The following is a 23,830-nucleotide window of genomic DNA, read 5'->3' on the forward strand; positions in this document are numbered from 1 at the left end:
TTTCATCATGCCTTATTCTGTATTGGATCTATGATTTATTTTCCTGAACATATTTCTTCATTAATGCTGCCTTTTAACTCTCGCAAGTGTCTAAAATACACGCTAATTTATCTGATAATTTTTCTATATAAATTGTAGTTTAATGGAACAGGATTTTTTTCCTTTTTATCTCAGTACTTTTTGTGAAGCCAATTGTTTGACATAAAAGCAAAATTTCAGAGTTTAACATGGCACAAAATCGTAATTAAACTTACAGTGCCTCTAGTCTTCTTCCCTCTCAGAGCGCGGTTCAAGAAACCTGCTGGCAGAACTCACTGCTCCTGCTGGTCTGACCTCTCTGACTGAGGGACAGACAGATAGAAAGGGGGGATCTCAGCTCACTAAGAAACAGTGTGCAAGAGTTTGATTTTAAATTTGAAAACCTGTTTAGTTTTTAAATATTACAAGATTTCTATTTGTTGAACTAGTATAGGAACGAAATGGGATGGGATATTTGTGTAAATTTCTATCAGAGCTAGTCTCGAAAAAGAAAGGGAATAGAAAGTTATCTCAGAGATTGATAATTGAGCAGAATAATTCCACAAATCCCTTTTTCTTCCCAATTTTTCTGTGCTTCATTGGTCAAATAACAATGGGCAGGTTGAATTGCTTTCAAAAAGGATATATAGACAATATTTATTTATGTAATAACTTATAAGTTAGGATGGTATCTTTTAGTTGAAGCAAAAAGGAGGATTTCTTGTTTGTGCCAGTTGTACCACCCTGACCTCTTCTCTCTTATGATCATTTTATATCAAAAGATGGAAGTGTTTAAGGTTACAGCAAACGTTTTTTAGAAAGTTGGAATTTTTTTTTTGAGGAAAAATCTGCAGATGAGATTAAAACTTGCATCTAATCTTTTGTTCCTGACAATAAGGTAAGCTTAGGGTTAGGGTGATAGTATCAAATAAAGAGATATTAGTTGTAACTGTTGGAAAAGCTCAAAAATAATTGGTTTTGATATTAGCCAAAGTGACACAGTGCATGTTTTAGATGAGTTTTGGTAAAAGGCAATATCCTGAAGACAATACAGTCTAGCATCAGAAGAAAAATGTGTGCAAACAACAGAAAATTAATAAACCAATTTAGAATCAATAATTAGCAATGACTAACAAATAAACTATTCCTTCCTTTCTCCCTGGGTTATGTGGCTGACATGGAAACAAAAGCTTTGGAAAGGAATGTTCCCTTCAACTTTCTTGGTCAAAGGGCCCAGTGGCCTCCTTCCTATTTGCTGCAGTATCACATGATACATAATACTGCCGAGAAGAGATGAGAACTATATAAAAAGATAAAAATTAATACCTAAAAATACAGAAACCTCAAATATTCCTTAAAATACCTTCAGTAAATGAGGAGTGATCTCCCTCAGGTGATAAATAATTACAGAACCACCTGGTATTTCATCGGTTGCTAATTAAGAAAAATAAAACAGGCTAGGAATAAAATAGCCAGAATTCAAGGTTATTTTTAAGAAGAAAAGGAAAGGGTTTTTTTCCCCCTAAAACTATAATGATCCAGATATATGTAGGTCACTATACTGTATTAGAAAACATGGACTTTGATGAGAAGTAGATTAAACAGAATAGCTTCTATTTCCACACCATTTTTTAGCAATGTCATTTTCCTAAGTGCGTCAGAAGAAAATCCCTGAGACGGAGCTGCAGTTTCTGCAGACTTTGCGCCACCAGAGGCTGGGTGTGGAAGTGCCCGCGCAGCAGCAGGTCCCCACAGCTCCTCTTGGCAACCCGTGGGCCACTACAACCCTCCTGGCTGCCCCATAAAATACCTCCTCGCACAGTAACAGTCGGTAGATGACCTGTAAAAATGAGGCTGGGGATGTGAGTATGCTAAGCCAACCAAAGCATGTGTACGGTGGAGATGGGTTTTGCATGCCAGTTAGTGGGGGAGAGCGATGAGACACACCAAGGCAGGAATAATCCGGGGCTAGAAGAAGCCCTACAATGTAACAGCAGCCTGAGGAAAACTGGTAGAGATCAAGTCCTCTAGATGAAAATTTCCAATAAGAAACAAATTTGTATTTTTTAGCAAAGTGGTGATCAGTAAGCAGAGCAAATACACAGCAGATGCACTTAAAGGAGATAGGTGTGTATTCCCTACAACCTTCTAGATAAGGAATGCTTTCCTGAAATTTGTTCCTAGCTATATTTGTGAATGTTTAGAGAAGTAAGGTTCCAGAAACTTGGATTTCACAGGAATATGCGCTTTGGCTTTCCGTTTGTGTGCGTGGGAACTGCTAACAAAGCCACTAAGGCTACTGAGGTTAGCAGTGTTTAGCAGCTCAGCCTCCTTCTTCCCGAATGTCCCAAACTGTGCTCGCCCTGGCCCAGCTCATCATGCCCTGGTTTTTGTCCCAGTCACAACCTGGTTGCACGACATTCCTAGCAGTGCCACTTCGTTTAATTCTAGAAAAAGGTTTGACAGATATTTTATAGACTACCTTCTAACTGGGTTTTTACTCTATTTCCTTTTCAATACATCATGACATATTTGTTTCCTGTCTTTCATACTGCTAGATCTAACCACCTAAACTTCTAAACATAATGATTTGTATTTCCTTAATAATAAAATACTGCATAGAACTTGCTTTCTTCAAATATGACTAGATCGTAATCTCCTATGACCTTTATATTGCACCTCAGTGCTTCCGTTCTTGTTTCTAAGTCACGAGTATCCAAAGTTACTCGGGAGGCCTAGAGCAGAGCAGGGCGACTGAGCCACGTCTCTGGTAAAGCATCTTAGTGACTTCCTCCTCAGAAAGCTTAAACCTTCCCTGTAAGTGACATCACTGTGTAAAGAGCTAATGTTATTCTGCCTATATGCAATATTCACTATATTCACTATGCACTATAGTGATTGTATATAACAAAAATGTTTGTTTCAAAAACAAATATATATTTCATAAAATATTAATATATACTTTAAAGTTTTTTTTCTCCATCAGCTAATTATTCCTCTATTTCCCAAGAAATCTGTGATGTTAAAAGCCATCTATTTGAAGTGAGAATTTTATTGATCTAGAGAAGGTGGAGATTCTCTGTCTCCTCTTCCACTTCTTATACAAGTCCAAGGTGATGAGCAATGGCCTTGAAATAAGGTTTTTCAGTGAAAATGAGGTATTTCTTTTGAAATACATGAATTCATGTGTAGTTGTAAATATTCTATGAGTGCAGGGCAAAGAGTTTAAAATGCCCTTGGAGGCCTAATCTATCTACAGCTCTGCTTTATCTGTACTGAAGTGGCACAAGGTGATACTATGGGACTTACTGTGCACACCCAGGGTGCAAAGAATAAAACCTGTGCACAGTAACAAAATGTGGCTGGTGGGTCAGGCATCAAAGGTGTCTGCTGATTACTGGCAGACAGGTAGTGTTAAGTCCTCCCCTTTGTACTGAAATTGCTGGTATGAATCAGGTTGGGACAGTGATGTTGTTCAGCTACCTTTGTCTTTTATAGTGCTCCCACTCTTGCAAATAAGTGTGACATTTATCTATTTCAATTGAATTCTAGCTCCCTGTTGATAAAATGATGCAGCGTGATGGTTGCCTACACTGAGCGATACGTGTTAGAACAGCAGAGCAGATTGCATTAAATGACTGTGATTTAGTGTCATTCTGCTTGAACACCAAGATAAAAAACTGTTTCAAACTCTATTGATATATTGATGAACATCCAGTGTAACTCCACTGACTTGACACAGTTTTTCCATATTCATGCTAGAGTCACAAATAAAGCAGAATATTACACATTAAGAAGCGTTTAATATCTGCTTTTTCATGTCTAGCCAGTTCTGAGTGCCTAATCCTCTCTCTTGAGGAAAATGACTTGATCCTTTTTGTCTTGTCTCTTCAGTGCTGGTTAAACAGGAAAGAAGCCCATTTTTACCACTGCTCTGCCAAGCCTCTACATTCTATATAAATGTCATGATTTACGTATAACAGAGGTATTTAAGTGTTTAAATAAAGCTTATATATGGATGTCAAAGAGAAAGGAAAGAATAGGCTACCAAGGACATTTACAAAGAATTCAAAGCATTAAGTGGGGGTAACGGGAGTGACTGAAAGGGAAAAAAAGCTATGTGATTGCTACCACATTTAGTCTCTTAAAAATAAATGGTATGAAACACATGCTTTAGGTAGATTTTTCTCAGACATGGCACAAGGGATTTTGTTTTTACTTCTGTTTCCACTGTATGTTGCCACCCTGAGCTAAACCGCCCATGGCACAAAGCACTTAGCGAAGCTGGATGAAATGACAATCTTTGTTCAAAACAAACGTAGACTTTAGTAAGCGAGGAATGAATACGTATTGTCTGTTAAGAGATCTGAAAGCTTATTGCAGAAAAGAAAAGCTACTGTTTGTGACTAAAATACTACATCCCCGGCACAGCTAAATCCCCTTTCAGGAGGATGCTTGTAGGAGCCGGAGCTATTGGATGTCCAACTGTCGATAGCAGAGAGCTGCGCCACATCTGTGGCCAGTCAATAACCTCAGGCTCTTTCACTTCAGGATGTTTTCTGTAAGAGATTAAATCCCACATGAAAAAGAGTGAAAGGTGTCTGAAAGTCGATATGAAGCTTTTTTTTTCCTGTCAGCACTCTCCAATACTTGCAGCTAAGACTCTTTTCTGGGTAATAAATAGCAAGAAATGTGAGCTACAACTTGGTATGTGGTCACTGCATGGTCTGCTCTTACAAGCCATGGTTCATCCTAGTCTGAAGGGTCTTAAGTAGGAAAATAGTTTTACATTTCACGTATGTTTTCAGAAGCTGGAATAGAGTTTGTTGGTTTTCTACACAGATTTTTGCAGAGATTTTCAAAAGGGGTTTAATGCTTTGAGTACCTGGACTATATGAGATGAACCTTCCTCAGTTCTGACCCGGAGCTCTGGGTCAGAAGTTCTCTCTTTGGCCTCATTTTTGTAGGAAAAACAGTGCATTATTATCTTGGGTAGCTGAGTAGGTTTTGTTAGGAAGCAAAATGTTAAAGGAAGGGAATACTTGGGTTAGTATTACAAACTGCCTATAAGATTTTCCTGTGCATTAGACATTAGAAGCTATCAAGGACAGGTCACATTCTTTCTCCCCAGGTGATGATGCCCCCTCCCTATGTACTGTTGATGGAAGTGAGATTTTCAGACCTTGGTGGCCGTCAAGAATATCATGCCTCTTCTAAATAGATGATAATTCTTGGTGTTGGCTAATCTGGATTTGAGATTAGCCAGTAATGTAAAGAAGAAAATCTCTATAATCGCCTGAGCTATGCAATCCTACCTACATTTCGTTATTGAAAATATTTTCTATATTCTTCTTAAAAAATGAAAAAAGAAAAGGCAAGGGAAATATGACTCTGATATTGTGTGAACTAAATACTATTCCGATAACAGAGCTTCTCTCACAAATATTAGTTCCACGTCTATAGCTTTATAATAAATGGTTACAGCTGTTGCCATGGTGATTTTCATTTTTGAAAATGTATCCAAGTGAAGACAAGAAATTCAGCTGTTATCATGAGAAAGTCTAAAATAAATCCAGATGTGAATTGCATGCTCTGGTCTTGGCAGTAATAATGCATATTTTGTAATCTTGATATCCTGGATCTGAGGAAGGGAATTTAGAGGTACCCTGAGTTGTAGGACTCTGTTACTGATCCAAAAGTAGCAAATGGATAGAGTGAAATTTCAGCTCAGGGAAAGCCACTTCGCTTGCTACACAGGCTGGTCAGTCTCGCCTGGATAATGACAGTAATATTCCCGTGGGAGCTGGCAGGCCAGAAACTCTTCACTTTCCTTTTTGAGGGTATGTTAACATTTTGTTTTTACAACTTTTAAAACGGAAGGAAAATAAAAGTTATGGTGGAATTTTCCAAGTTGAACTCTTATGTATTACTTTTCGTCTTAACATTCTCCAAAGTTCTTTAAAATCACTGCTGTATATTTAATGCTAGACCTAGCACATTAAAACAAAATGATCTGACAGTAATCTAAAAAAATATGTAATTCAACAAGTTCCAACTCATGTACTCATAGTCAGCCACTGGGAAAGGGTGTTACGTTGGGAAGATACAGTCTACTTAAGTTTATTTAAAGAGAAATGTATTTAAAGGCTTAAAGTACTTTCTGAGGAGATGGCAGAGGAATCTGCACTTCTGGATAGAAGCTCTGGACTTTCCAAAGTGGAAAGGTAATAAATAGTTTGGTGATTTTGCTGACTGAAAATCCAAAACTCATAATTGCCCAAAGCGCAAGCAGAGGAGTGTCTAGGGACAGACTGTCTATGTGGTAGAATAGGGGCAGGTTGGGAGGTGCCTTTGCCCAGGGTCAAGGCTCCCTCCTTGCCTGGGAGCCCGAAAGCCGGGATGGCAGCCGGGATGGCAGCCGCGATGGCAGCCGCGATGGCAGCCGCGATGGCAGCCGACCGCCCGCAGGCTCCGAGGCTCCTTCCAGCAGCTCCTGCTGCTGAGAACAACAGAGCTGCGGCTGCCGAACCTCTGGAAAACCGTTCTGCTCCGGTCTACGGGCTGCATCCACTATGACACCTGCAAATGCCATTTCCTTTGAAGGATTAATGAGCTTTCTACTCATGATAAAATAACACAGAGGAGGAATCACTAATTAGGAAATGATGGTGGCGTAGCCAGAATATCAGTCCTGATCTCTCTGTCAGTCACAATGGTAAAAATCCCTTCTGTCTTTACAGATCACAGCAGGAGGAGGGTAAGAGAACTGCTGTGCTATAGTCCTTACTTTTCTCTCCAGGGACATTTTTCTCAAAACTCTTTGTATGGTCTTTGTTCCTCTATCCTTGATAAAGGAGTTTCAAATGATAAGTCAATGGATAAGCTGTGCTATATAAACATGTGTCACTCTTGGAGGAGGGGAAAAAAAAAAAAGGCTAATTTGCATACTTAAAACCATCTGGATAATTAGGTCCATAAAAAATCCCTAAACATATTGCAAAAGACATAATCAGAATGGTCATATCAGATATGAAAGTTCTTACATCAGATATATCAGTTGAATGGTAGTTTTTGTTTTGACAAGGATGTGCTGCCCATAAGCACTAAGGTTTGAACATGTAACTGGCAGCTGGATTGGAGCGATTTCTCCACTAGAGGATCAAAGAGGTAAGATCTCCCTTTATTTAAAATTAAAAAATCTGCTATAACCTAGATCCAATGCAATAGAAAATCTCACAAAAAATGATAGGCAAGGAAACAAAGATTTTTTCCTCCTGAATTTGTGAAAATGCCATTGTTTTATGGATAAACATTTAGTTTAGCTCACTCATTTCCACCACTTAGTTTCACTGTAGATTATTTCCACAGTCAGTTCCACGAGGCTTAAAAAAGCTATTAATAAAATGAAAATAATTCTTACCAGCTTCATTACCCTCGTAATTACTAGAATAAAGTAGTCTTTCTTCAGAAGCTTTTGCATTCTCCTCAGTGTAGCAGTGTGCAATGAAAACACTCTGCCAACTATGGGCTAAGAATGACTTAGAAATGGGATGCGGAACTGCAAAACGGATCCTGAAATGATGGCTCAGAAATACGTTTAGCTTTATCTAGGTGACAGAGCACTGCAACAGGCTGCCCAGAGAGGTTGTGGAGTCTCCTTCTCTGGAGATCTTCCAAACCCGCTTGGACGCAGTCCTGTGCCACGTGCTCTAGGTGACCCTGCGTGTGCAGGGGGTTGGACTAGATGATCTCTAGAGGTCCCTTCCACCTTAACGATTCTATGATTCTATGATCTATAGGAATAAAAACAATGTCCAGGAAGCTGAAATATTTTCTTCAGGAATTTTCAACTACCTATAACCTTTTCTCAGTGTGCCTAAGGCAGGAACATGGGCACTCTCTCATTGTTATCTCTCTCATTTCTGGCTGTGCTAGCTACAGATCAGTAGAACAATGTAGAAAGGAAGAACTGTTTCATTTCTTTTAACATGTAAGCATGTGATAAATGGGGATACAAAATGAAAATGCCATTTAAGAATGATTTCTCTTTTTGAGGTTTTGTAATGCATAAATTATTAAGGGAAAATAGTACATATCAATTTATGAAACGTATTTTTGGGATGCTATTTTAATTCAAAGATTTACTCATATTTAAATCTTTCCCTTTAAAAATCCAAATTCTAATGTCACCAAATCTTCCCAGATTTTTTTTGAAATTGCCTTATGATCCCAAATAACATATGCATACTGCATTCAGAGTATGTAGATCATTATAATTAGCAATCAGTTGGGGAACATCAAAGTACCAAACACATTAAAAGGAAACTGATAATAAGGCTGTTCTTTTTCCTTGCTACAATGGTCTTCACAGCAAATGTTTTAAGTCCCATTTCCCTAAACCCAGGAGAAATTAATGAGCTTCAACTCTGTCCTCTCTCAAGGCCACTTGCACAACTGCTGCCCTGATGTTTGCTGTTTCTCAGTCTAGCTCGTAGGTGTAGCAGGCCAGGCAATGTCTGAACTCTGAGTGTTTATTTTCTGTAACTTACGACTTTGTCAAACTGACGCAATGTAGGCTATATTTCCATGTTGCATTTGCACTTTTATTGAAGGCTTTTTTGTCTTTCTGAAGTTTCTGCAGCAGAAATTGAGTCATCTTGCACTACAGAGAAAATGTATTTTTGCCTGTCTTGGCCAAAGCCTTACAGTCACATAATTCTTACCCATGTGTTTTTCATGAAAATATGCCAGAATGGAGCAATTTGTTAAAGTTTCTAAAATGTCTATTTGATGAATGCTCAGTAAACAATGCTAGTTGACAAACTAATAAACTTCATCAGCTAAAAATCTCCTACGACTTCATTTGCATTAGGCATGTAAACGTGGAGCGTGGTTTCCCCTGCCGCTGCTGCTCCCCCGGCTCCGCTCCGCTCCTTCAGCAGCCTTCGGAACGGGCCAGCAGCACCGCGCACTCCGCTCCTCCCGTTTCCTGTTCGCCACCAAGTAGTAAGTAGGAAAACGAAGGGGTTTATGTGTGAGAAACAAGGAGGAGGTATCTCCTTAGCACTAGCTAGAGGGGTACACTCCCTCCTCCTGCTGAGCCTGGCTCTGAGAAGGCTATATGCTGTTTTTATTGATTATTCTCTTTCCTCAAATGGCACAAGTATATTCTGAGGCAATAAAAATTCCAAATCCAAATGGTGAACCATGTGCACAGGAGTAATGTCTTGGGTATGGACTGAGGGAGGATTTTGTATATTAAAAATAAGCCCTAACATTTGATGAAAATGTTTACAGAATGTGCCTCCCAACTTATCTGCTATAGTATATATTTTGGGCACTTTGTAACTTTGTGCTGTGTAGACCCTGGAAATATGCAGACCATTCTACCACAGCGTGAACAGATTCTTTCTCTCTTCCATGTAATCACAACATGACCTCCAAAGACTAGAGGAATTTTCTTGGGGTTTATAGTGTCCTAACAAAGCCTCTGTTTTTTTGAAATTGCCATAGTCTTCCAATGGTGTATTTCTGGAAAGATTTCAGCACTGAATAGGTGTAGATGGGTGCATGGTAAATGAAATGGCAAGCTCTCTTCATCTTTCCAGTTGTTATTCCTTTTCTCCTGCCTTTTCCACCAAGAAGACTTGAAAAATAGGTTGGTCTACTGCAAGTGCCAGTCAGATTCTTGTGTACAGTAGTTCCATACAGGGAGGGTGAAATGAGCTTGTTTTTGGAATACCTAAAGGAAATTAGTATCAATACATTCATTTTAAACTAAAGGGAAGTTGTCTCTGCAAGTAAAATTTGACTCTATATGTAAGTATTTTGCTCTCAGAAAATCTGTCTTATTCACTAGAGAAAAATTATTTGGATAAGAAAAAACATCTGGAAGAGCTCAAAAAACAAGCTGACTCATACCAGGGCGTACTTCAGTTCTGAAGAGCTCCCAATAGAAATCTTTGAAATGAGGAAGCTTTGATGCCAATTCGGTCATTTGTACTGAAAATGTAGCTAAATAATTGCCTCTCAGATGTGATTTGCAAGCACTGCAAGCAGAATTCTTAATTTTGAGCCTGCATTTCATACTTTTAAATGTTATCAGTGTGGTTGTGTATAAGTGGACAGAAATACCTGCAGCTAGTCTGATTTGATTGGGTATGACAAGTACAGACATTCCCAGCTGATTGGAGCTAAGTTACATTTTCATACATCCCTGAGGGCAATCTCCATAACAGTGCTCGCTGAAATCTATTCTAGCTTACCAAACAGACTGCAACTAAGGCTGCTTGTTCAAATAAATTGCATAAACAGAACAGAACCCAATTAGATAACTTATAGTGGGAAAGATCTTTAGCATATAATAACTAGAAGCTAAGTAGAATTTTTAATTTGGAGCCAATATTAAAAAGGAATATGAAATATTTAAACACAAATGAAACAAAATGAAGGGATATGGTTTAACTCCTGAAAACTATTCTGTCTCAAGCCCGCTTTCAGACAGAAATTCCGTCTGTAACAAGGGCAAAAGAATTCCGTAGCACTGTTTTCCCTGATTTCCATGCAACATTGTTCTCTGCAGCCAGGCTCTTGGAGAAAGGAAGGTTTATCGTGCTATGTGGGATTTCCTTCATTCTAGGAAATATGAAACCTTTAAAGTTTCTGATAAGAGCTAGTTTGGGCAATCTTCCAGTGCTCACATCTCCTGTTCCAGATGGTCAGTGACGTGAAACTCTAATTATCATCAAGATAATAAGCAGGGGCTAAACCCTCCCTCAAAGGTAAAAAGAGCAGATGGGCAACCATAATTTCATTATTATAGAAATAATAGATAGAAAGAATTTCTCATCCACCTTTCTAAATCACTCGCTAACTTGCTGCACAATTAACTCCTCACTGTATTACTTTATTGGTTACTCTGTTATTTGAATAGCTGCTCCATCTAACAACAGTGACAATAGGAGCCAGATTCATTTTATTTCAGTAAGTAAAATGTTTGGGCTGAGCTTCCATCCAGCATTTTGCTTTCTTTCAAGTTTTCAGTAAATTCTACGCTATTCCTCTCCACAGTGTTAGTTATTTTTTCTGACCTATTATTTGAGGTATACTTGATCAAAATAATGTCTTATATTTCTAAGATATCTCAACTGAAATATGATTAGTAGGATCATGACTGCATCTATCAGTAAGAATCACCAGTGCGACAGAAGCAAATCTCTTGACTACCTAAGGCAATTACAGGGATCACTGTCTGAGAAATGCCAACCTTAGAGAATGCCAGTACAAACCGAACTCATCTCTGACTCCTCAGTTATTTCCCCTGGATATGGATGCTGTCTCAGTTACCTTTGCCATGCTATTTATAGGAAGCTCTATACAAGTTTCAGAAAAACTTCTGAAAGAAAGAATGATTTGAGCATAACATTAAATTGTATATGGTACTGCAAGACTAGAATGTAAGCACTGTTGAGCAGAGGTGATCTATGATATGAAATGTATTGCTACACATCCATCCTAGAAAGATTCAGGAGGAGTCATGAAGCTATTTTTATTTGGCATTCTTTCTTTATTCTTTATCCTACTCTAGTGGATAAGCTCTATTGTGTAGACTAAAGGAGAGAAGACACAAGCAAGATGAAATGTGTAATCACCAAATTATTTCTCATAAATTTCAAGCATTTAAACTTGTAAAAAGGGGTATGGTTTCTAAGGATATTTAATTTATCAACCACTGACACAGTGTCATATCCTACTTGGATCATGAAAAAATGGACTTGAAATATATATACTATTAGAGAAGCACTGTCCTGCAGCAGTTTGGAAAATGAAATTTCTTTATCACCAGAAACGGCTTGGTAAATCTTTGACCCAAACCTTGTTATATAGCTGAACAAATAAGAATACGCCTTTCTAACAGCAGAGATGTTAAAAAAAATCATAGCCCTGTCTATGACATATTTTATTGAAAAATAAAAGCATCATCAATAAATGAAAAGTTAAACTGTATCACGCAGTTTTAGTAATAGTTCTACTAGATGCTAGAAGGATGGGAGGAGTCTACACATGACTGAGAAAAGTTTGATCTCTGGGGAGCTATGGGTAGATTTGATTCCTTGAGTCAAAACACAAGTACAGAAGCCAATAATGAAGTCCATGGTGGTAGAATAGTGTGCATGCTGTCTATCTTGATGAGCCTCCTAGCTTATGTATCTGATACAGTGAAAATGCTACATTTCTGAAATAAGGAAGAGATCTGTTTGTCATTCCTTTCAAGGCACTGCTCGGATTAGCGCGGTCTAGCTGCTTGACTGTTTAACAACTCCTCCTTCCCTCAACCTAAACATGCCTCCATTTCTTCCAGATGCTGAGCACTCCTCTGAGCGACTTTCTAAGGGGCACCGTAAGGGGTAGTTTGCTCCTAAAATGTGCACCACGCACCATTTACTGCAAAACCCTGTGGTAAGATTGCAGCCATATCTCATCTATCCATCTTCTGGTGTTGATTCAGCAGAGCACTGAGCTTCGAGCCTATCCTAAAGGACTTTGTCCTGTCCATCACTGTCCTTGGCAGTGTCCACATGCCTCCTCTCCTTATTGTACCGGAGAGCTAGGGTCTTAACTATAGGGACAATCTTATTGTTCCTATAGATGCATTCCATGCCACATGTCCTGTGTCCCAGCTCCCATTCAATTGCTTTGATTCCATGTGAAACACACGTGCTATATGCTGCTGTTCCTCGAATTTTTGTTCATATCAGCCAACATGCCTGCTGCCCGTGTGACTTCCACACTTCTATCAGGAAGGGGATGAAGCTCATCAGACCTACTGAGTAATGATACAAGAGCCAGTAGGGAAATGGAGTCATATCTTTGACATAATGATGATACAAACCTTTCTGACATTCTCTATGATGGAAACATCTCTTGTGTAACATTCGTATAGATAATTTCTCTTCTTATAGATAATTTATCTTAGTAGTGAACATATATCAGTATTCATTACTACTTTCCATATCCTCCACTCACTGAGCATTCAGCATGAGAAAGATTAAATAGCTCTGCTAAATATACTATCTCAATGCTAATGACCTATTCAGCTACTTTCCAGTCACATCTCTTAACTATTCAGTGCTATTCCTATACTTTCTTCCACACTTTCTTCATCAAATTTCTCTGCAAATGTGCATAAAATATGTAAAGTGCAAACCCACAACATGTACATTCAAAATATATGTAGATTTTTGCTTCAACAGTAACAGACAATATGGAGAGAGAGCAGTAGAAATGGAACGAAAGGGATATTCACAGTTAATCTTCACAGTTATCATAAATATCCATAAATTCTTAATATTTAGCCAAATGCATCACATAAGACTCCAGCTGAATTTACTGGTATGCTTCTCAGTTAAGGTCTTCAGAATATGCTCCGGAACCAGCAAGCTTGTCACTACACAATTTATTGGATTTATTATATCTACATATGTTCCTGGCTGTGAAATCTGTGAATGAGAAATGTCACCCTAAGGGTTGCATCCTCCAGTGAATGGCCAGGGACACCCTGGGGCTACACTGAGCAAATAGCTGCATTATTATATTTGGGAAGAAGAATGGCAGAAGGTTAAATCTGCAGCTTAGAAAACAGGCTTATGTGTGCTGGACCTTTTGTAAGCTAAATTTTGTTGTTGTTAATAGCTATCATGTTAGTTTTCAGGCATATAGCATTTGTGCAAAAGCTTATTATTTACTCTGGAAATTAAAGTATAACTGATGACACCTTATATTCTTTTCAGTCTCTACAAATGACTTAATCTGTTGCAGAAACCAAGGCATCAATCCTACTGAATGCACTGAAACACTACGTTAGCTTTCCAGCCACAAGCTGTAAGGTAAAGAACAGAGTTGTAATTTGCTAGATACAGCAAAGGAAACATGAGAAGAGGCTGGGCAGCATTTTCAGTGGGTTTCTTAGGGTTCCTGTATTCAGGCTTTATGCAGGGGGACATAACCTAGACCTGAGTACAGGGAGAGCAGAGATTAGAAATTATGAATCATATGCTGCATGATAGTACTTTCTAGATATGTTTTGCAGTTCAGCAGCTCCTTGGAGCTTCACCTTTGAAGACATCCATACACTTTGACATTGCAGTGGTTGAAAACTACAGACACTCAGTGGGTTCTGGGCCTCTCCGAGTTGATTGTAGCCTTACCTGTAACACAGTCACTAGCAGCCTTGAACTAGCAGAGGAGTTTAAATGAATTTTGAAAGTGTTAGCCTGTATTATATAAAACCAAGTACTTACTATATAAAACCAAGGGAAACAGTAAGAGAAAAAAATCTCAGACTTTTGTCACCTACATGCTTCTTTCCTATTTAAGAACCACTTTAGTGGCTGCTAGTCTAGCTGCAGTTTGTGCTTGCTCCTAGACTTCCTTTTGTGCATTTTATTTTCTGATGTACTAGATGCTCTGCAAAGTGACAAATTCCAACCAGAGTCACTGAATGTGACAGTGGTGCTGTGTCTAACCATCAAGTGCTCTGCTCAGACACTTGACAGTATTTGGAAATATTCTTGCTTTAAAAGCAGTGCAAGGAGATTAGCATAGGTGACTGTAACCAAGTTGATAATTGCAGAATATAAATTTAATTGGAATATTATTTCTCTGTATTTTGAAACAATTTTGTTTGTAGCAGCTAACTATTAGACATTTCTCCACAGAATTTCAGAGAAAATGTAAGCTCATTTTTTAATAAACATAAACTCTATTTTCCTTGAGGACAGAATAAATCCCAGTTAAGGAATGCGTGAATCATTTATTTGGTATTTTAAGGAGATAGGTGGCAATGAATTGGTGCTTTTTGTGAAATATCTTCAAGCATCTTGGGAGACAGAATTGTTTTTGCAAAGTTATGTTACTATTAAGATTCCTTGAGAAGATTATTTGTATTTCTAGCAAAGCTCCATCAAGTATGTGATACATACAGAGAGGAGTTAACATGAGACCCTGTTAATCATACACTTTGCATGTATGCTTTTAGGACAGGATATACTTGTGATTCTGGCTCATTATTTGTGATCTGTTTGAGGTTTCTTGCGAATGAAAAGGCTATATATAAATTTAAGATAATATTACCAGCTGAAGCTCTGTCAGATGTAATAGGCAGAGAAAGATAAACTGGGATACAGTGTACCACTTCATGGTCTTAATCTTGGAAAGTAATGGATTGCAAAAAATAAGAAGGATATGAGATATCTTCTGCTTCAGAACTTCTGTCTCTAATTTTACAGTTGCCCGATGTCCTCAATGCCCAATCGGCATTATTTTGTCAAGATATCTTTTTCTTAGATGAGAAAATAAATATAGAAATGAATTACAGAATATACTGTTTTCTAGGCTAAAGAAATCAATCACAAATTGTAGTTTGGCTATATAGCTACCATTAATAATATTTGGATTCTGGTGATTAACAAACCAAGAATAATTCTAGAACTTCATATGCTGTATATGTACTTGCACAGAGAGAATTTTATCAGCAATTAAATTCTTGGAATTCCTTCACCAAGTAAAGGATGCAGGTGGATATACTTACTACGTCAGTACGATTGCCACAGCGTCATTTAGGACACTCTCTCCGAAAAGGAGTGTGTACAAGTCTGTGTCGACATGGAGCTCATGGAAAATAGCAAGGACCGTCACTGCATGGAGATAAAGCAAAGCGAGTCTGTTATCCTCATATTGCTTTAGCAGCTCAAAAATAAAGCAATGCTAGGGCAAGTGTTTTGAAAAGTCCACTCTGATTTTATTATCTAAGGAGGTGACAATAAGGAATAGCGATCAAATGAATTTAAGATGTAAGATCCTTAAATCCAGCAATGCTATGAGTTTTGTTGCTTCAGCAGAGTTAGGAAAGAATTTTCCTTGTTGCATCCAGAATCACACATAAATAAAAGTATCACTGTGTATTTCACTGTGCATGATCTTGTCACCCCAGAGGAAAAAGCATGCTAAAAAGACTTTGGTTTTGCCATCTGCTTTGTAAGTTATGAGAACAGCAGTTTAGCTATTTTAAGAAGGATATGTTTATCCATCTGTAGTGTGTGTTTACAGGGGGGCAGTTATTGGGATAAATAGCCTTATACCCTGCCCCATTGACAGCACAAATCCTTTCACGTCAAGTGGAATGTTTGTAGTCATGAAGCCCTCTTCTTTAGATTGGGACGTCTCATATCTGTAAGTCATTCTAAAATCCCTTCAGCATATAATTAAAATCCCTTTCCTCTCCCTGATTTATATGTTATATTTATATTTTATCTTTCCAGTGCAATATAAGAATTTAGATTGTGTCAGATTTTAATTTTAAAGTTTGACAAGTCATTTAGGCACACATATCCTCACAGGCATTTAGAAACAAGGTCTGTAATTAGAAATCTAATTCGTATAGATGTTAAAGGAGGTCTTAGTCATTTTAGGCCTCAGTTTCCTTACCTGTAAACAGAGGGGCATAATGCTTTCTTTAACTGACATATTACTTTGTAATCTCTAAATGAGAAATCCTATATGTGCTCAGTTTGAGATTAGTATTTTCTCTTTGTGTACAGGAAGCAGAACTTTCTCTTTTCAAAGTAAATTTAATGGAAAGGCCCAATTATTTGTAAGGTGGGAAATTACACAGTAGCTCTCTGCTTCACTGGTGCTCTTTCTCGTGAATAATTGTACCTTTGACTTAATCCTTGTAGCACAGGAGACTCTTCTCGTCTCCAGGATGTCATGTTAACATCTGACATTTCCAAAATGGAAATTGGAGACTTGTACATTAAGGCGGCTGCGGAAAATTCATGCAAAATCATGAGCAGGTGATTTTTTTTCTCTTAATCAGAATTATTGGAATTTTGCACATAATCCTGGTAGCACTGAATCATTGTTCAGAAAATTTTCTAAACTATGCTTAAATATCTGGGAAATTAAAAAATCAATCTATAGCCAGTTTGTTGATTATCAGTTTTTCTGTGTAATTTTATGTCGTTAAATGGTAAACCTGAACAATTTTGGTCCTACCGTATCAAAACAGCTGCTTTGTGAAGGATATTTTTTTTTACACACGTAAAAACAAATTGTCTTGTTATTAATTTAAAGTATATTTATCACCAAACTACAAAACCTCCTGAGCTAGCTGTATCTCATACCTCTTTGTTGTTATTTTGTGTGAAAGGAATAAGGAAATCCAGAAACTGAGACCAGTATATGAACTATTGGTATTATCTTAGCTTAATTATCTGACAACAATAATTAATATAATTTACAGCTCATTGGTCTGAATTCTTTTTGGGGGCAAGTACCAAATAGCAAGAAAGACGAGGGAAATCTTGTTTTTGATTCCCATCCATTTTTCTTGAAAAAATAACAATTACAATTTAATTACAGACTCTGCTAATCAGTTTTGCCACTCACAGATTGCCTCAATGGCAAGTAAGGAGAAAGCATTAAAATATTTTAATTATGTTTATATATAAACTTTTATAAAACAATTTATAAAATGTATTACCTGCTGTATAAATTATCCTTTTAAATGCAAAAGTCTGTGATTTTATGAGAAATGGGGCCTGCTCTTTATGATAAATATCCATTTTTATCAATAAAAACAGCAGCACAACTCCCATCTTTGGCTCAGCTGTCACCATAGCAACTTTAAGCAGAAAAGGGCCTTGTGATTATCACTATGACCGAGGTAAGAGAGTTCATGCAGCTCAGAAATAGCTCTGCTTCAGAAAACCTTTCTGAAGGGAAATCTCTTTTCTATGCTTGAAATGTCAAAAGTTAAAAAAAAAAAGTGTTGAAGATACATGAAATGTCTTTGGATTGGAAGGTCGTTGCACAGGATGTGTTAATAAGAGTGGCTAAGACAAGCTGCCAGAGTTGTTCTGTCCGGTTATTTGTGGTGGCCAAAGCAGAGGCCACATCTCCTCCTCCACAGCTGCTTTGGGTCTGTCACCCTCCTCGCTGCTCACAGCCGGCGGCGCCCGCAGGCCTCCTTGCTGCCGGTCCCACCGCCCGCCTGCAGCCCTCACCATGGCGGGCCGGGCTGCGGGCCCTGCGGCCTGGCTCGGTCACCTCCTCCTGGCTGCAAGTGAGGAGCGATGAGGAACCGCTCACGGCCCAAAGCTTCCACTCTCTAGAGCCAGGCTCTGGTGGAAAACAAAACACAGCACTTAAAAAAGGGAGAACCTTAAACTGAGGAAACTCGGAGTGACCGTTTTAACTATGAAATTTGCAAATGACTCTACCTACGCTGTCCATGCGGGTTGAGTCCTTTCTGGTCCTGCTCTCCAGCTGAGAGCAAGCCATGGGTCTCCAGCCATGGGCTGTGGTTTCTCGCCTGTACAAAGCCCAGCAGGTTCACAGGCCTCAAAATAGGCATTTTCTGCTCTGCCTGCTTGTCCCTTGCTCTAAGGCTCTGCTCAGGTTTGTCAGCCCTGTCCCACCCTCGACAAGGCTAACTGAGGTATTTTGTATAAAAATCATTCCAACATGAAAGAGAGAGAAAGGCTATTACCAGCTGCTTTGCTTTTCTGACCAAAAAGAAAAAAAAAAAAAAAAAAGAATTTTCACTGTAAAAAGTGACATCATTAGTGATGCAAGCTTAGGCTAAGACTAGATAAAGTAGGATTAAATTCCTTTCATTAATACTATTGCTTAAATATAATCTGGTCAAATGGCCATGAAACTTAATGGTACTTAAAGGTGCACCTGTAACAGTGCTAATAATCCCACACCACGAGAGGTTTTCTGTGACTGATGAGGCACTTGTGTAAGAAGATGAAGTGTAAGAAGAGAAGAGATGATATCCCCAAGTACATTTGATTAACTTTTGATAAATGATACCTATCAATCAGAATTATGAAAAATATACATATTAGTCTGTCATTTTAAATAAAAGACCAACAAAGAGTCTGGCACAGAGTTTGAAAGCCCTGTGCCTTGAGAATTAAAACTCTCTTCTGAATTATTGAAATGAGGCACTTTTTTTCTCCTGAAAATGATAAATTATCAGAAGGAGATATTTCGAGAAAAATGAATGATGTGCTATTAAGCAAGTTTGTTTTGTGCCTAAAGATTCTAGCTTTTTTTCTAGACACCTGAAGTTTTTTAAAGCATATCTAAATATTAGAGATAACATTAGGGATTTCAGATCTCAGCCTAAAATTTCAAGTTTAGAAACACAAGCAAAAATTTTGGAGAACTAAGACTTTTCAATTAAAGGATTTTTTTAGTTAAAATTTTTATTTTTAGTTGAATATTTGACTTCATGTTCGTCTGTATACCACCTTGCTGTAATTCAACTTTATTTCATTGAGATTAGAGGAAACTAAAGGAATCCCAAAGAGTATCCCTGATATAGCAAATCATGACTTCAGTTACTAATCTTACTTAATATGCAAATTTTCTATAAAAGGAAAACTAGCATATTGGAGAAACCCTTCTGAATTAATTTTACAGAAAAATCTGTATATTAAACATCAATAAGCATGCCTCAAACCCTGCAAAGTGCTACAAGATCATTTCTTTCTTCTTTCAGGCAACATTAGGAGCTTCTAGCTGCATACAGTTTTTAATGTCCTGGTAATAAAATTTCTCATTTACCATGTAAACATCTACCAGTCTTATCTTTACTCTTACAAATAAGAAAATTGAAACAACTTCTGACATGTCAACAGATCAGCTTTTAGCATCTTGTTAGACTTAATTGCTTTTCACAGCCAAGGGAAATTAAAACCCTTTTTGAAATGAGTTTATAATTCTACATAGTGAAAAATTAAATGAGAAATCAAGTACCAACTCTGACAGTAATTTACTATTTTATCCTAGTAATTTATTATTCTATCCTTTTATAACACTAAAAACATTTGACCAGAGAATTCTTTTTAAGCTAGATATCACATATGAATCATTGGACTGATTATTTTATGCCCTTGATCTATCATTCCTCCAGAGGACCATGTTTGAAATAGTTTGGGAAGTCCAATGAGCAGTTTGCATGGCTTGAAATTATAATTCACTTGCAAATCCTTCAGCGCAATGGAATATTTTTACTGACTTCTACCATTAAATTCAACAAAATTTTCATTCAAAATTCTGTAATTCTTTGGGAGGCAGGAGGTTACAGAGAGGTATAATAGTTTAAAGCATTGTAAATCAATAACAGAAGGGGGAAGACTGAACATTAAAATGATGCATAAACACTGTATAAGCAGAAGACAAGCTACAAGCAGCATTAATTGTTCATAACTTTTCACACTAGAAATATTTTTCACAAATTCAATGTTAACTATTTAAACTTGTTAAGAAACATTTGTCACTTCTTATTCTTTCCAGCAAAAGTGGAGTACCTTCTTTTTTTATCATCAGTGTTCCAGATGAATGAATGGTGAATTAATAGCGTAATCAAAATCAGTGTGTTTGTCTTCTACATGTCTCTGCAAGCCAACTTGTTAATTTGTGCAACTAAATAGTATTGGATTGCAAATCAGAAAGAGAAACTAAGCCAATTGTAAAACTCTATTCATACTACAATTAAGAGCTGTGTTTGGAAGCTTTAAGCAACCCTTATCCCATAAGCAATTTATTTTCCTAGGTTTTGTTTGTGCTCTCAGTCTCTGTGTTGTTCAGTTGCTCTGAAGATTGGCTCCTATTGTGTGCTGAATCTTATTAAAGAGGTTTCATAAGAGGCAGGGTACTGAATGTTTGGATAAATCTGATAATAAGGATTTGATGAATTTTATACAGCAATCTTGCAACAACTGTTTTTGTGAAAATAAATTATTTTAGAGCATATTTTAAGCCATCAAAATGATACAAGTTGTCAATTTTCTTTGTAAAATACCATTTAAATAATGGAACTAATTGGTAGAACAGTCTTGCTTTTTGTCATTTCTTTTAATAGTCACAAGCCTGAAAGATTTATTCACAAGTTCCTCAAAGAAGTTTCCGGGGTTAGTTAGCACCAGTGCGTCTGCCGCGTGCATCACGCGGTGCCGTCTGCTCCCGCCAGGATGCTGCGGGAATGCCCTGCCAGGCCGAGTGCGGGGAGAGCTGACGGGTAAGACTGCCAAGGTCTCTTTCCAGCTTCTATTAGATTACAAGAGTCAGCACAGTTTTATTATTGTAGATACGATATCAACAAATTCACCTCTTCCTTCATGATTGTCTTTTTGATGCAAAAAGCAAAACTTTTAATAGCATGGTGTTCTTATTAAAACCTTCAGTTTAACAGAGACAAGTCTCTGGATAACTTTGAGGTTAGCCTTGTTTCAGTTAGGACATTGGATCAAATGGCCTCCTGAGGTCCCGTCAAATCTAAGTGATTCTGTAATTATAAATTCTCTGTCTGTTTCCCAGGCCAGAATGTTTGCTGTAATTTTAGGCTTCAAATCTCATATCTGCAAATTCAGATCAACAGATTAGTATTTATCATGCAACACTGCGTTCTAATTGCAAATCAGTACCTTAAAAATAGTATTTATATACCCAAATCTGAAAGCTGGGTTCACTGTATTGTTAAACAGGCCTGGATCATGCATGGATAGAGAGCCTAAGCTATGAACACGAGGTTCCAGAGTGACAGCAGGCCTTGTATCAGCAGTCAGTACTCAGGTTTGTGAGGAATGAGACAGAGTCACCTCATAATAACACAGTAACCTTGTTCCAGTCTCCCCTAGTTCATGAGCTAATCATAGCTTAAGCAGTTACTAAAATAAACAATGAATTACTGGAGTACCATGCTTTTAAGAGTTATGGCAATAAGTAAAATCAAGAAGAATACTGTCTTTGAACATTTATATAGAACATACTTTTTTTAAAAAAAAATATTCTTATTTATCCCCCTAAATATTGAAGAAAAAAAATATTTTAAACAGTTACCTGGGTCTGTGGCAGACATCAGTGATCCAAAAAATAAACAGTCAGTAAAGTGGAATTCCCATCCTTTTAGCTGGCCAATGTGTACCATGGCCTTCACAAAACCATACATTATCAGCCTGTCAGAGGAAGGAAAAGACATTCAGGTACAGTATATCACACTTATGACTGATTCAAAATATTAAGGAGTTTCTTCTTGTTCTCTTCAGCTTCTTTTAAATGCACAAATTGTATGAATACTGAACCAAAACACTGCTGGCCTATAGAAATTCTATTTAATTTTAACTGTTCAAGTCTTGTATCAAAATTTCATGGACATTTTAAAGGAAGAGACTCCTCTGAATAATTTCCATCTACTGGTGGGAGAGGACAGTAAATTTAGATTTTGTATAGATGCTGTGTTTTAACTTTCAGATGAGGTCTCCAAATGAGACACATATTTAGCAACTTACATTAGTAGTGAGTCAATTAAGTGACACTTCAAAATGCACTGATAAAACCTCACCAATTTCACAGAAAATGTTATCTTTGACCTTTATAATTAAACAATAATAGCTAAGATATGTAATCTAACAAAAATCCTCAAATAATTTGAAAAACTCAGTTCATTTGCTGTCAAAACCTATACTAGATTTTTGTATTTTCCATACATTTCCCATCTAGTTAATAAAAAACAAATAGCTTTCAATACCATTCCCTTAGACACAACACACAGAGTTGACAGCTGTGCTCTTCTAATTACAGATTTAAAAAAATGTTTTAAACATACCCACTGTATACAGAGATTTAGCTGTATTTTGCCCACAGCTATACTCTTAGGATGCTTCTGAAGTCATGGGAGTACAGAAAGTTTGACAGATTCAGCCCTACTGAATAGGCAGCTGGAGAGTTAATCACAAATTGTTTTCAGATCCTATAACACGCTTTAGATTTTCTGAAATATAGTAAAACTATTAAATTAATAAGGATGCAGAGTGGTCACCACAGAGATCCCCAAATGTCCAAGTACTTGGACCTCTGCATTTACCTAATCTGCCTAGCAAACAGATAATCACAAATTGCACTAAACCCCCTTATGCATCCGTGGTGCTCCTTGACCGATGATCTCACTTTCTCTCCATTCCCAAGGGAGAGTCAAAACACTGTAGTGAAGTTAGCTGTTTTTATTGCCAGCACATATGTTGTTAAGGAGTTTCTTTAAAAACTGACTGTGGTGCTGCTATCCAGATTTGAAATTGTCTCAAAAATCAATAGGAATCTAAGTTTGCCTGTGCATGTCTTTTAGAAACAGCTGCTCAAACCTGCTTGCAATTATGACCAGAGATACTCCTCGGATTCAGTTAAAAGTATTTAAAAAAAATATAATTAAGTTTTGACTATCTGGTAAATTTAGTCATGCTTTTTCTTTAAACATTGAGTATAGATATCATCCTAGTCTTTATTTCTGCTTTTCATACAATAATAAATATATTCCATCACATCAGTGATGCAGATGATTCATAGACCATTAAAGAACATACAAGAATATCAGTATTCTGCTTGTTCAGATTTCCCAAGATTGACTCTGATGAGCGGTGCTGTCTCCAAGGGTTTTCCTGCTTTGCTATGCAACTATAGAGATTTCTGCTCTGTGCTTGTTTAAGGTAGCTTAGGTACATGTGAGGTGGAACAAATACAGGTTGAAATAATTCCTACAAATGGCTCATGGTAAAAAAGTGCTTCAACAGTGCAGTCAGGTGAGAAAACATGCGCTGAGCTTTGCTTCCTAAAACATCCTGGCCAAATCATCACCTTGCATAAATTGGCCTCATGACACCTGTGCCTCTTTATTGGAGCAAAACTGGAAAAAAAAATGGTAATCAAGGCATACTCCTCTAAATAAATAGCTGCCTCCTCCTAT

General features: G+C 37.5%; 1 protein-coding gene across 1 annotated transcript in view; it reads right to left on the bottom strand.

The window, feature by feature from the left end:
- SLC9A9 (solute carrier family 9 member A9) overlaps positions 1 to 23,830 on the bottom strand; it is a 108,819-nt gene that overhangs the window by 53,614 nt on the left and 31,375 nt on the right. The window contains exons 5-6 of the mRNA XM_010211800.2: positions 21,934 to 22,049; positions 15,608 to 15,713 (exon numbers count right to left, since the gene is read on the bottom strand). Coding sequence (XP_010210102.2) covers positions 15,608 to 15,713; positions 21,934 to 22,049 — 222 coding nt within the window. The remainder of the gene's footprint in view (positions 1 to 15,607; positions 15,714 to 21,933; positions 22,050 to 23,830) is intronic.

The sequence above is a fragment of the Tinamus guttatus genome, unplaced genomic scaffold (genome assembly GCF_059628265.1).
Source record: "Tinamus guttatus ecotype Peru unplaced genomic scaffold, ASM5962826v1 Tinamus_guttatus_pri_ptg000311l, whole genome shotgun sequence".
Taxonomy (NCBI): Eukaryota; Metazoa; Chordata; class Aves; order Tinamiformes; family Tinamidae; genus Tinamus; species Tinamus guttatus.